This window comes from Myodes glareolus, chromosome 9 (genome assembly GCF_982192425.1).
Source record: "Myodes glareolus chromosome 9, mMyoGla1.1, whole genome shotgun sequence".
In the NCBI taxonomy this organism is placed as follows: domain Eukaryota; kingdom Metazoa; phylum Chordata; class Mammalia; order Rodentia; family Cricetidae; genus Myodes; species Myodes glareolus.
In genome coordinates this window covers 50,998,322-51,013,207 of record NC_142034.1, presented here as the reverse complement: position 1 = coordinate 51,013,207, position 14,886 = coordinate 50,998,322, and the positions used below count along the sequence as shown (strand labels likewise).

General features: G+C 40.7%; 1 protein-coding gene across 4 annotated transcripts in view; it reads left to right on the top strand.

The window, feature by feature from the left end:
- Zzef1 (zinc finger ZZ-type and EF-hand domain containing 1) overlaps window positions 1-14,886 on the top strand; it is a 130,451-nt gene that overhangs the window by 24,777 nt on the left and 90,788 nt on the right. For all 4 annotated transcript variants that reach the window (XM_048448684.3, XM_048448682.3, XM_048448683.3 and 1 more), the window contains exons 3-8: window positions 2,036-2,230; window positions 4,072-4,243; window positions 4,853-5,052; window positions 6,500-6,710; window positions 12,622-12,738; window positions 13,585-13,763. In XM_048448684.3, the coding sequence (XP_048304641.3) occupies window positions 2,036-2,230; window positions 4,072-4,243; window positions 4,853-5,052; window positions 6,500-6,710; window positions 12,622-12,738; window positions 13,585-13,763 (1,074 nt within the window). The remainder of the gene's footprint in view (window positions 1-2,035; window positions 2,231-4,071; window positions 4,244-4,852; window positions 5,053-6,499; window positions 6,711-12,621; window positions 12,739-13,584; window positions 13,764-14,886) is intronic.

The following is a 14,886-nucleotide window of genomic DNA, read 5'->3' as shown; positions in this document are numbered from 1 at the left end:
ATGACTTAATCTTTCAACTCAAAAATATGTAGTAATATCCAACATAAAAGAATCATCAGTCTCAAGCCCTTGAAAGCTGAGGTCATCTCTGTGATAGCATCAAATAATTTCCTAGTCCTCCTCTCAGATGTCTTCACACACTGAAACTCATTCTTGTTGTTTCTCACTGTTAATGTATAGCGTTCACTGAAACCATTCCTTTGTAGAACCTTTCTAAAACTGAAAACATTTTCCATTACAAAATTGCTCTGGGTGGGTGTGTGCATGTGTGTACTGTGTGTGTGTGTACGTGTGTGTGTGTGCATGTGTGTACTGTGTGTGTGTGTACGTGTGTGTGTGTGCTCATGTGTAGCAGTCTGCTGTTTGGTGTGGGTTCTGAGCAAATCCAGGCAGCATCATGGATATGAAGCCTCATCCTCATGTGGGAGTAGGTAGGGGTTGCCTACATTTTGAGTCTTTAGAAATCAGCTGTCTCGGGTTTGAGTAGACCATATAGCCAGAATAGGCTGTTTTAAGCGCAGAATTTCTTCTTAGCCCATTGCTTTATACAAAAAGTTGCTGCAGTTTTATTTGCTTCTAATGAATCTGTTCTGCCGTTGAATACAAGGTCCCCAGAGACTGCTGGTATCTTGATCTGAGGCTTTTTACATAGGTCTCTTGAACATGTGAAAATTTGTCAAATAATACCATTATATGAATTTTTTTGTCATTCATTATGACTCATTTAAAAAGTGGGAAAAGCTGGGTGGTGGTGGCACACTCCTTTAATCCCAGCACTCAGGAGGCAGAGGCAGGCAGATCTCTGTGAGTTCGAGGCCAGCCTGGTCTACAGAATGAGTTTCAGGACAGGCTACAAAGCCATAGAGAAACTTTGTTTCGAAAAACCAAAAAAAAAAAAAAAATGGGGGGGGGAATAACACCCCAAATCCACAAATATGTCTCTGCTTCCAGAAAAGTTGCCATGTTTTTCCTTGCTTCACTTAACCTGGTGCTTCTGGATTGTAGTAACCTGTTTGAGATTCATTAGTTTAGGTTATAAGGAGACAGCAAAGGATTCTAAATAGTGGCAGGTGTGTGGTCTGTGTCACATCTTTATAAGATTACTTGGGATAATGGTCCATGAGAGGCAGGTGATATTTGGGGAGTCACTCAGCTTCCAAGTGGGCATCTAAGCAGGAGGTGTTGAGGCTGAAGAAAAGATGGAGGAGCAGACTTCAAATAAATCACACACTGGGGAGAAGGACCTAGACTGGTGGGAAGAACAGGAGGAGGGAGTGGAGGAGTGTTCCCCACCCTGCCTTCTTCTTGCTCTCTTGTAAGTCACCTGAGCTTCATTTCCACCGTTATAAAGCAAGGCTACATGGACCTTCGCTACCCCTGGACAACACTGCTACATTTCAGTGTATTGTGAGGGCCAAGTGAGGCAGTATATGTCAAGTACTTTATATCTCGTAAGATTCTTTCAGAAACTGGCAATGGCAGCAGATGTTTTGTTGTTAGGACCTTAGCTTAAACACTAAGTTCCAAGGGATCAACGTAGTATTCTGGCCCCTGTGGGCACCAGACATACACACAGTGCATATATGTACATGCAAACAAAACTCATACATGCAAGATAAAAATAACTGTATCAGTCGGGTAGTGGTGGCACATGCCTTTAATCTCAGCACTTGGGAGTCAGAGGCAGGTAGATCAATGTGAAGAGCTAGTTTCAGAACAGGCTCCAAAGCTACAGAAAAACCCTGTCTCGAAAAACCAACCAACCAAACAAAAGCTATATAATTTTTCAAGAAAAGATTTTTTTAACTGCTAAGCTATCTCTCCAATCCCTAAAATAAGTTCTTAAACTGAGGTTGCTACTTGTTCATTTCTTTAAAACCTATTTATATTTTTAAATAATTAAAGCTCAAAATTTGAGTAGAGTTAGTGACTGCCTTTAATTTAGCCATTTCAAAGGGAGCAGCAGGCACGGGATGTGGGAACTCTTGTGGTGACTTCACCAAAACACCAAAAAAAATGGATTTTATGTCTTTAGGTTTCATCGACATATTTTCAGAGTCAAAGGAGGGCCTTGGCACTCACTCATCAATGATATTGCGCTTTCTGCATCGCAATCGGATCTCTAGTATGGTGATTCCCTACCCAATGTTAGACCACTGCAATAACATGTGCACCATGCGGTCGTCAGTTCTGAAGGAGTCTCTGGATCAACTGGTACAAAAAGAAAAAGGTATGTGCATGGGAGAGTCTCCTGAAAATGTTCTCCCATTATTTTTTGTAGTGTTTAGTAATAGGGTAATCCAGTTCTTCCTTGTGTCTGCATTTCTGAAAATATATAACCAGTTTCTAGCCTAAGAATGTTCTCCCTGCCTCCTTGCCCGTGTGTCTGATGACTTGAGTTTATATAAAAGCCTTATACAGTGGTGCACATCTATAATCCCAGCATTCCAGTGTTGAGGTGAGAAACACAGGCAGGAGAATCTGCTGAAAGCTTGTAGGCTAGCTAGTCTGAGTATCCAGTGCAGCAGCAGAAACCAGAGAGACCCTGCCAAGCCAGGCAGTAGAGGCAGGCAGATCTCTTTGAGTTTGAGACCACCCTGGTCTACAGAGTGAGTTCCAGTACAGGCTCCAAAGCTACACAGAGAAACCTTGTCTCAAAAATAAAACAAAACAAAATAACACAACAAAAAACTTAGAGAGCCTGCCTCTCAGAAAGGTGGAGAGTGAGAACTGACTCTTGAGATGTTTTCTGACCTCCGTGTGTGTGCTGTGATGTCCATGTAGCCCCACCTCTACTCATTAAATTAAAGAAAAAAATTAGTAGGGTATACTGTATAAAACTTCAAAGTTTCTCCCAGCAAAAATGTAAGCAGTCAAAATAGACATGCCAGGAGCAAAATATGTTTTCTATCATGGTAATTGACCCATTTGGCTGAGTTTTTGGAATTTTTGTTTGTTTTGTTTTGTTTTGTTTTTTTTTGGTAAGTATTCTTGGTCAGTTAATTCACTCCTTGTACCATGTCAGTAAACAGCCAAGTAAATTTTAGTTTTTTATAGGTGCATAGACTTATATTTGTAGTGCATGTATGTGTATATATAGTACTACAAATGTGTAAACAGTAAATGACTTGATTTTTCAAAACCGGACTATTGCTAGGCGATGGTGCTGCACACCTTTAAACCCGGCACTTGGGTGGCAGAGGCAGGGAGATTTCTGAGAGCTTGAGGTCAACCTGGTCTACAGATGAATTCCAGGACAGCTGGGGCTGTTACACAGAGAAACCCTGTATTGAAAAACCAAAATCAAAACAAAACAACAACAAAACCCCAAAATAAACAAACAAACAAAACCAGACTATTAGCCAGGAAGAAATGGGAGAGAGTGGAACTAGAAAACACTCAGAAATGTTAGTTACTTCAGAAGCCTAGTTTGGGTCTGCAAGATAGCTCAGCAACTGAAGGCACCTGTGATTGCTTTCAAGATTGATGACTTGAGTTTCATCTCCAGAACCCACAATGGTAGAAGAAAAGCATCTCTTATAATTTACCCTCTGTAACCCAGACCCAGAAAGATAATTATTGCATATACTCACTCATAAGTGGTTTTAGAACATAAAGCAAAGAAAACCACCTTACAAATCACAGTCCTAAAGAACCTAGACAACAATAGGACCCTAAGAGAGACATACATAGATCTAATAATCTACATGGGAAGTAGAAAAAGACAAGCTCTCCTGAGTAATTTGGGAGCATGAGGACCTTGGGAGAGGGTTAAAGGGGAGGGGCGAGGCAGGGAGGGGAGCAGAGAAAAATGTAGAGCTCAATAAAAATCAATAAAATTAAAAACTAAATAATAATAATAATAATAATAATGATAATTTATCCTCTGACCTCCATACCTGCAAAATGAGAAGATGGGGCAGTCATTGGCCAATGGGTTTTTTGAAAGGAGTCTTTTAAGGAATGTTAGATTTTGCTGCCAAAGTGTTAAGCATGTTTCTATTAGATATTTTAAATGACCATTTTCATTTTCCCTTTGTAAAATAGCTAAGCTTTGGTGTTTTCCTGCAGAAAGCCCAGGAGACCTAGCCAGAAGCCCGGAAACGGATAAACTCAAGTCGGTAACAAAGTGCTATGCTTATATAGAAACATCCTCCAATCCTGCAGACATCTACAGGATGACAAATGGAGAAACATCATCCTACTGGCAGTCAGATGGTAGTGCCCGCTCACACTGGATACGGTGGGTAGTACATGTTTTATTTGTTTAAAAATCTAGAATGTGGCCTGGGGAGATGGCTCTTCTAGGAGGTAAAATAGAAATCTTCACCATGTTTCCTCTTAGCTCACCTATAAATGAGGCCTATACTCAGCTTTTTGAATGCAGTTTAGAATTGCTTCTTGACTAGTAAAAGAATTTTATTAGAATGTTCATATTGTCCGTGTATGCTTATACTAATAGCTTAAAAGGAAGTATAAAATTAGCTTAACAGAATGATTTTGTAGAGATTTAGGGAGGCCATACAACCTTTGAAATATATAGGTAGCAGCTCAGGTTAGTCGTTCAGAAATCCATCTTAGCCAGGCAGTGGTGGCACATGTCTTTAATCCCAGCACTCAGAAGGCAGAGGCAGGTGGATCTCTGAGTTTGATGCTCTCCTGGTCTACAGAGCAAGTTCCAGGTTAGCCAGAGATACATAGAGAAACCCTGTCTCACAAGCACACCTCCCCCCTCAAGAAAAGAAAGAAATCCATCTTTACACGTACCAAATGCAAGGTCAAGAGTTGGGGCTGTGACCCCACCAGTGCTTGGCTCACGTAACACAGGTGGTTTCTGTGGTCTGTTTTCCAGTTTGAAGATGAAGCCAGATGTCGTGCTTAGGCATCTTTCCATTGCAGTGGCTGCCACTGACCAGAGCTACATGCCACAGCAAGTGACAGTGGCTGTGGGAAGGAGTGCCAGTGATCTGCAGGAAGTACGAGACGTGCACATCCCCAGCAATGTCACTGGCTACGTGACACTGCTAGAAAATGCCAACATCAGTCAGCTCTGTGAGTCCAGTGGAAGGGGTTATGATGGGAGGAATGGAGGTGATTTTGTTTTAAGCCTTAGGACAGCTTCTGAAGTCTTGCCAGTTGATTTGCTTCTATTACATCCACAGGAAAATCATCATTATTTTATCTACTAATTACAAAAGCTTTAGAAAAGCAATAAAGCCTTTCTGTAATTAAAAGTGTATTGTTATTTTCTTACTGGGAAACTTAAACATGGACAAACAAAAATTATTCAAAATCTTCCTACAGAGAGGTTGCTGAGTCACAGCTGCTTTGGTGTGGTTCTTTTCAAACCACTTCTTGTGTTTATGAATTTGTTTGTGTTTATACGTATATATAAAAAGCACTCTTTAATAAAAATAGAATTATATATATTTGCATGTAGTATATACATAGCATTTCCCAAAGATTATAATATTCTGCTCACATTCTTTTGTATTTTTATTGTTGTTTTTTGTTTTTTGAGATAGGATCTCACCTTGTAATTCTGGCTATTCTGGAACTCTCTATATAGTCCAGGTTGGCCTGGAACTCACAGAGATCCACCTGCCACTGCCTCCCGAGTGCTGGGATTAAAGGTGTGTGCTACCATGCCAGGCTCTTTTGTATATTTAATATGTTGTCATCTCATATAGTGATGATGCCTTTTTTTAAAGAGTTGTAAAAATGTTTCAATTCTAACCTATCCTTTGTTTTTGGACATTTATATTTTTAATTTTTTTATATTATAAACTTTTTCATACATAGCATTTTGGAAATAACAGTTTTTATTTCATTTAGGAAGCCAGAATGCTTCATGTCTTATTTGTTTTAATGCTTTCCTGGTCTAAAAGTGCTTTTACTTTGTTCAAAGGAACTGGGCCTACAGAGCTACTGTCTCTGTATCTCACCCCTACACAAAGTAGAAGCTTTCTGCCCTAGGCCGTGGCACTCTTTTCTCTAAGTTGTGTCCTTTTAAATGGCTTCCCTTGTGACATCTGAATGTGAGTCATGTCTACATCCACTATTTGGACTTGGTTGTTAAAAAGACCCCCTCACAACTGTCTAGGAGCCAGATACTGAAACTGCAGACTCTAGGATTCTAGAAATGTTCAAACCATGCATTAAGTGGGAATTTATAAATTATATTTTATAAGATTCATTTATATATATAAATTTATATAAGTATATAAATTTATAAAAATATAATTTACAAGATTCATAAAATTCTGAAGAACTTTTATAAATCACTCCTAACTTTACACATTTTTCTTACAATTTCTTAGATTTCTCACTGTTTTTGTGACAAGTTAATTCTAAGCTAGTTCTATTGTACACATTATTTATTTCTGTTACCAAAATATATTTTTACAATTTTCCATTTTGCTTTTAGTTGAGAGCCTACCATTTGTTGACCCTTTAAAGACATTAATCTAGTGCTCAACTTGTTGTTTGTGCTCAACAGATGTCCAGATAAACATAAAGCGTTGTCTTAGTGATGGATGTGACACTAGGATTCATGGTCTGAGGGCTGTTGGCTTTCAGAGAGTTAAGAAATCTGGAGTCTCAGTCTCTGATGCCTCTGCAATATGGTACTGGTCTCTGCTGACATCCCTGGTGACAGCTTCTATGGAGACAAATCCTGCCTTCATCCAGACCGTGCTGCACAATACTCAGTAAGTCAGTTCAGTTCCCTTGTTGTCAAGGTGCACTTCTTCTTCAGCCTCCAGGGAGCATCCCGACTAACCCTGCCTCAGGATGCTGCTCCACTCTGATGTTCTGTCTGTAGACTGAAGAAGCGTCTGTTCTACCTTCTGCCCTGCTGGCACAATTCCTCCAGTGTCTTTCTTCATTAGCTCATTAGTTCCCTGACCTGAAGTCAGCCACGCTATCTCTATTCTTTATGCATCAGGAACAGTTACACATTTATGTAACATTTACTATTAAACAGAGCATTTAAAATGTTGGCTTGTTTTACCTGCAGACACTGAAGTGCTTCTGTAAGTCATCCTCATTTTGTAGGTTGAGGATCTAGTGATCTTCCGGAGTCACACGACCAGGCAGGGATGAGTCAGTTTGGATCTAGGTTTTTGGACTGCCATGTTGGGATCTCTTTTCACTAGCGAGTTAAATATTTTCAGTGATACTAAACTAAGTTTTTTCTTGTTGAAGGGGCCCCACAGTCAAGTAGCAACATGTAGAGCAAAAGCCCCAGCACTGGGGAGGTGTCGATGGGATTGATGCAAATTTGAAGTGAGTCTGCACTTTATGGCAAGTTCCAGTCAGACAGGACTACTTAGTAAGACCCAGGTTTTAAAAAGGTGCTTCTGTATTAATGAATTTCTAGTATATTGCATGTGGGTTCATAACAGAATGCATCATTAGTATAGTTGTCAAGTATGGTCATGAAGGAGGAGTCTAGTATTTATTCTCCTGTCCGCTTTTGAGGTTAGTGTTATTTAGTATAACCTGTCAACAAGTGACACAGCTGGCAAAGCTGAATCAATCAGGAAGCAATGGCCATCCCCCATCCTTCAGTCCTGTCTTAAAATCATTTTTATTGCTGGGAATGTACATGTAGTGTACACAGATGAACAGGCACACAAAAATAAAAACAAATAAAGATAAAAAACCCTGGATAAGTGTGGTGGTGCACACATTTAGTCCCAGTACTTGGAAGGCCAAGACAGGTGGATCCCTCAGTTCAAGGCCAGTTTGATCTACAGACCTTGACTAGAGATCTTGACTCTGGAGAGTTCCTGAAGAACTTTGCAGCTGACTTGATTCCGGAGTGTTAGCACCTGGCTTTTGTGCCTACTCCCTTTTGTGTCCACTACCTTCTGTTTGAAGCATGTAAATCTTATCTGAGTGCTTCTTAAAAGATTCAAAGCCTATGCAAAACTTGGTTGTGGGAGGACTCAGAAAACAGATGTCCTGTGACTGGGAATTGCTTTGGCATCTGTCTCTTTGGGGTACTTCATATAAGAGGTTTTGGTATGGATAATTAACTTGCTAAAGATGTAAATTGTGTAACAATAAAAAAGACTTTTGCAAAGGTACAGTCAGTCAGTTCACCAGAAGTTAATTTCTCTGTAGCTGCAAAGGCTAAAAGTTATCCTAGAGAGACCCTGTTTTTTTCACGGACCTGCTTGAACCGAACACCAAATGCAACACTTTACTCCTCTGAAAATTACAAGTCAATTATTTTGAAGAGTACTCTATGATTCTGGCTCATCCGATGTTACATCACAGATAGATTTGGGTTTTTAATTTCATTTTTCTTGACTCAGAAAACCTTACTGTGTAGCCAGGCTGGCCTGCAACTCACAATCTTCCTGTCACAGCCTCCCAAGTGCTGGAATCCCAAGTGTGTGCCACCAGGCCTGGTTATGTTTTTGCATTGACAAATGTATATGTGTATGTAAATATATATGATATTGAGCAACAATGTCACAGAAGTGGTGCTGTGCTCTCATTGCATTCCATCTGGTGGCAAAACCGCAGATTGTCATGTTCTCTGCTTGTGCCAGCTTTGACTGTTGTCAGATTTTTTTTTCAACTCTAGAATTATTTTTTTCTTTGTAATTGATTATTTGGTAATGAGGTACTTTATGACTATGTAAATCACACCCCCATCAAACTTTCTGTTTACATTAAGTAAGGCTTTACAGTTCCCTGATTTATACATTGGCTTATAGTTAATCACAGTTTTTTGTTTGTTTTTTCTTTTAGTTTTTCAAGACAGCATTTCTCTGTTTAGAACTAGCTATCCTAGAACTCACTCTGTAGACCAGGCTAGCCTTGAACTCACAGAGATCCACATGCTGTTGCCTCCCGAGTACTGGGATTAAGGACATGCACCACCATTACCCTTAACCACAGTTTTTTTATTTTTTAATCTTTGTTTTTCATGTGCCTGTTTGTCTATGTGTACACATGTGTGCCTTCCCCACAGAGGCCAGAAGAGATTCTTGGATCTCTTGGAACTGAAGTTGTAGGCGGTTGTAAACAACTTGATGTAGGTGCCAGCACCTTGACAAAAACATCAAGTAGTTTTAACCCTGAACCATCTCTTTAGCCCTAACCACAGTGTTGATGTTCACATGGTCCCAGATTTGTGATTAGGTAACCCTTTCAGTCTGAGTTTGTGGGGGGGGGGTTGTTTTTGTTTCTTGTTGTTGTTTGTTTGTTTTGGGTTTTTTGTTTGTTTGTTTGTTTGAGACAGGGTTTCTCTGTTTAACAGCCCTAGCTGTTCAGAAACTAGCTCTGTAGACCAGGCTGGCCTCAAACTGACAGAGCTCTGCCCGCCTCTGCCTCCTAATTGCTGGGATTAAAAGTGTGTGCCACCACTGCCAGGCCTTTGTGTGTCCTTTTGTATTGTATCTGCATGCCTGTCTGGCTCCCCATTGTTCTTATTATTGTCATTATAAAATAGTTCCCTTTCACATTTTTTCTTTTCAGATAGGGCTTTGCTCTGTTACTACCCAAGCAAGGACCTTGGAGAACGTTACTTTGAAACTCAGCTCATTGCTGTAAGATTGATACTTCTCCAAGGTTCTTTCAGTAGACACAGCCAGCAAACTCACATTTACATCAAAGTAAATATAGATACATATGTATATTCACACCTATATTTTTGTATCTCTGATACTAAGAACCAACATTACATGAGTATTTCCACCTCAGTTCAGTACCATGAGATCCATTCTTGTTTTCTCTGTTTCTAGATCTGTCGTTTCCTTCTCAGATGGTAAGAAGTATCTCCTGGTGTTTTTCATGCCTTAACTTATTTTCTTAGTATTCCTCTATGCCATCAGGGTTCCTTGTCCCTGCCCTTGTAGACAACCTCCACATATCCTTCCTGTTCCATTGTCATTAATAGAACCACTGATGTGAGCATCCCGGTGCCTTTTTGTCCCCTGAGCTCCCATATCCTGTGTCATGACACCCTCCTCGTTCTGGTTGGCACCGTTATTCCTGGTCTGTCCCTTTGTGCAGGTACCTGTCTCTCCCTCTATTCAGGCTCCATACCCAAGTATAGGCCAGCCACAGCGCCTCTGTGTGAGAGGCGTTTGCAGAAGGAGAGAAAGAACGTCTATCTTAGTTTTTGTTGTTTGTTCTGAGAAAGGGTCTCTCTACATGGCCTTGGCTGTCTTGGAACTCACTATGTAGACCAGGCTGGCATTGAACTCATAGGGACCTGCCTGCCTCGCCTCCTGAGTGCTGGAATTAAAGTTGTGGGCCACCACACCACAACCCCTTATTGGGGTTTATTTGCTTGTTATTTTGTTGATGTACCAATTTGTGGCAGAATGTTTTTGCTCCATTTTCTTAGTATGTATGCAATAGTACTTTCACTTCCCCTGACTTTTAAAGTTCAGTTATCTAAAAAGCATTACAAAATAAAAAATGTGCCTTGAGGAGAAATAACCAAAAATATATTTGGGGCAGAGTAAATGTTTACTTACATGAGAGAAAATGAATACCACACTATGTGATTTTGCCTTTATTGACACCTGCATTTGAGCATAGTTGCCAGAACAGCCCCAAATGACTGGCAGGCAGGCGGGCAGGCAGGCAGGGAAAACCAGAGTAGAGAGGAAACTGACATAGTGTTAGGTTGCTGTATTGTTTGTATTTTCAAGTGTAGAAATTGTCAAGCATGGTGACAAACATCTATAATTCCAACACTTGTGAGACTGGGGCAAGAGGATTGCCATGAGCTGGATATCAGCCTGGGCTATGTTGTGAGTTTAAGCTGAGCCTGGGCTACATAGCAAGATCATGTCTCAAGAAAAATAAAATAAAGGGCTGATACTTTGCCTAGCATGTAAGAGACCCTAGGTTCAATCCTTAGGACTACAAAAAACCAACCAACCAAACAAACAAAAACCCCTACCCTAAATAAATAAATAATAATGGACTAGAGAGATGGCTTAGTATTTGAGAATACTTGCTGCTCCTACAGAAGACTTTAGATCAGTTCCCAGAACCCCTATCCAAATGCTCACAACCACCTGTAACTTCAACTCCAGGGCATCTGACACCCTCTTCTGTTCTTCTCAGGCATTGTTCTTTTGTGTGCAAAGACACACACACAGATTTCAATCTCTCTCTGTTTCTCTCATGTAACCCAAGCTGACCTCAAACTTGTGATCCTCCTGCTTTACATATATTTCTATATATGTGTGTGTAAGCCTATGTGTGTGTGTATATACACACACTTTATATATGTATTTCTGGTGTGAGCCACCATGCTTGGCTTATGATGTTTTCATGCATTCCTGGCATACCTTCAAGTGTTTCATGGTACAATCATGTACTCAGTTCACGTTTAGCATCCAGTAATCACCTGTTAAGTAAATTTAAAACAAACATTAAGGTGAAAAGGCCAAAAGACCACAACAGGCACAGAAAATGTGATGGTGCTGATCTCCCCAGGAATCAACAAAATTTGTGGCACCTCTTTAGATGCCATAGATCCTAAGGTTCTGGTACAAAACAAACTTTGTACTAAATCCACACAGCACTGTCTTGGGGACAGTTTTCATGAGTCTGTGTCTTTTATACTTACCTCTTAACCTGAGTTCCAGGTAGCCAAGGAAGTCTTTACACAGTGAACTCGTCCAGAAAAGGAAAAAAAGTGAAACATGTAGTGCGACATTTTATTCTTTTGGGGCCACCACCCAACTCACAAATAAATTTCACACACAGAGCTTATTCTTAATTATAAATGCCTGGCCTTAGCTTGGCTTGGTTCTAGCCAGCCCCCCCCCCCTTTTTTTGAGATGAGGTTTCTCTGTAACTTTGGAGCCTGTCCTGGAACTAGCTCTTTTTTAAAAAAAAAAAAAATATTTATTTTTATTTTATGTACTTTGGTGTTTTGCCTACATGTATGTCTGTGTAAGGGTGTTGAATCTCCCTGGAACTGGAGTTACAGATGGTTATGTGCTGCCATGTGGGTGCTGGAACTTGAACCCGGGTCCTCTGGAAGGGCAGCCAGTACTCTTAACTGCTGAGCCATCTCTCTAGCCTCGGAATTAGCTCTTGTAGACCAGGCTGGCCTCGAACTCACAAAGATCTGCCTACCTCTGCCTCTCAAGTGTTGGGATTAAAGGCGTGCGCCACCACTGCCCGGCTTAGCCAGCTTTTCTTGTTTTAACCCATCTACCTTTTGCTTCTGGACTTTATTCTTTATTTATTTATACCTTAATGTTCCTTCTTACTCCATGGCTGGCTGGGTGGCTGGCCCCTGACATCCTCCAGCTCTGCCTATCCTTGCTCCTGCCTCAGTGCTTTATTAGGATCATCAGGTGTTTTAGATAGGCAAAGAATCACAGCTTCACAGAGTTAAACAAATGCAGCATTAAAAAAAGCAACATATCTTAAAATAATGTTCCCTAACAGAAACCCTACTAAATTGTTTAGTATTTTACTCCTAGGGAAACAATATTTATATTGCGCACAAGGCTCTCCACAGGAATACTCTTTACTAGCTCAAAAGATTCTTCAGCATAAGATATGATGGTGCACTGTTGTCTAATGTCATGTCTGGCCTTGCTCTGATTGCACATGTTACTTCCCTAGAAAGGCACTGCAGCACATGCCACCACTGTCCCTCTCACCAGGATCTACAGACTTCTCAACTTTCCTGTCTCCCAATGTTCTGGAAGAAGTGGACAGCTTCCTCGTAAGGATAACTAGGTAAAATCAAGGATGCTGAGGTGAACAATTTGTGTGGGGTGGAGGGCATATATTCTCATTCAGTTCTTAAGAAAAATCTAGAAGAATGTTTCCACTAAAAATGATTCATTTTTAGTAACCAAAGAGAAAGTGAAATAATCCATCCTAATTCAATTAACCCTGGTAACCTCTAATATCTCTTGACCTTAAGAATTGGGATACAGAGGAAATGGGCCTCTGATTTGTTTAGAAGAGATATATCCAAGGCTAAGATTGCAGGCCTCTTAATTCATCCTTCTTCTAGCCTGTGGTCTTCAGTTAGCTTACTTACATACAGACTAACAAGCCTAATTAGTTGCCTATAGAACTGGAACAGTTGCCTACTTAACTTTATAGAATGGAACACTTGGTGTGAAGACATTTGGCTGCCCACAGCAAGCCCTCAGGACGTTAACTATCCCCTGAGGTACACAGATAGCTTTCCGCTTTCATTCTGGTGGGTTTGGAAAGGCACAGAAGTATAAAGGGGTGGATCTAGTAGTTTTCATGCTTCCTAAGTTATGCACCCTTAGCTCTGTGCCCAACCCAGCTCATTCCCAAGGATTCCTGGTGGAGACTGGCTGCGGTAGTTCACTTATCTTTGGTTTAATAAATTGTTTTGTATTATTAAAGTTTCAATTTTCTGACCCTTGAGTTGATTCCGTTTTTCCTCGGGTTATCTTAAGGATTTTGAAACCGAATTTCTGGTAAACATCTAGGGAGCACATGACAGGTTAATTTTACTTATAGGGATTGATTGTATAGGTTTGAGTTGTCTGGTTTTCTTGTATTTTAGGAAGTGAAAAGTTTTTTGCTTGTTCTTTGTAGCTGCTGTTCTACTCCAGAGGTAGAATTGACTCTTCTGGCTTTTGCACTAGCAAGAGGAAGTATTGCCAAAGTGATGAGCTCTCTGTGTACCATCACTGACCACTTGGACACACGCTATGATGCCTCATCTCTCATCTCATCCATGGCATCTGTCAGGCAGAACCTGCTTCTGAAATATGGTAAATGACCTGGGCATGATGGAAATGCTGGCAGTGGAAAATAATAACGCTACCCTTTCCAGGCGCCCTTTGGCCTCTACTGGTCTTTCTGGATAGTGAGTAGACTGGGTTGTAATATGGCATCCTGATCCCTGGATGAGCACATCTTCTGATAACTAGCTTTTCTCTAGAACTGGTAGAAGGAAGATATCTATGGGTCATTTATGGCAGATTGGCAGAAGACATCCATGTGTCCCCTGATGGTTCCTGGATTTTCTAGTACAATGACTTGGGTGTGGTAGCCATTTTGAGCACAGCCATCTTTGGTGAAGTATAGGTGTGTGTCATTGTGTTGGTAGAGAGACTTGGGAAGTTAGAGTATTTCTCATTTGGAGGGAGGGAGCTCACTGAGATCTGGAGCAGGGGGATCATTGCCTCTACAACATAGCTGCTCAGGAACAGTGTCTGCCTGCCATTGCTTTTCCTGCCTGGGTCCATCTCAGCACTTTGTTGATGACCTAACATGAGAACCTAGTACATCTCAACCCAGTGCCCATAAAACTGTTCACAGTGATTGCAACCTGGCTGTGAGGAACAACATGTTTACCTTTAGTTGGAAAATTTTCTTCTACTAAGTTCAGTGATTGAGCTTATCCTCTTCAGTATTATAGACATTTCTGGGATATTCCCACCATGGTGTTTGTACAACATAATACAAGTTTATGATTTATTTTATGTTTAACTTTTAAAGTCAAGACAATTATCTTATCAATCCAGTTTCTCTCTACACTAGCAAAGTCTCTGGAGAAACCATGAGCCAGGAACAGGCATGGCTGGGTGGGAAGTTGAGGTGACATCTAGAAGCTGAAGTGTTTTTAAGAAATATTAACCATTCTTATTGGGGTCATTGGGACAGGGAGCAGAGGAGAGAGGAAGAGTATGGAAGGGACTTCACATAACTAACAGTGATTAGTTCTGGCTATTCTAGAGGTTAGTGGGTATTTGCTATTTATTTACTTCTTGATTTAGAGACAGGGTCTCACTATATAGCTTTGGCTAGCCTAGAACTTAATCTGTAGACCAGGTTGGCCTCAAATTCACCTGCCTCTGCCTCTGCCTCCTGCATCCTGAGAGTAAAGGTGTG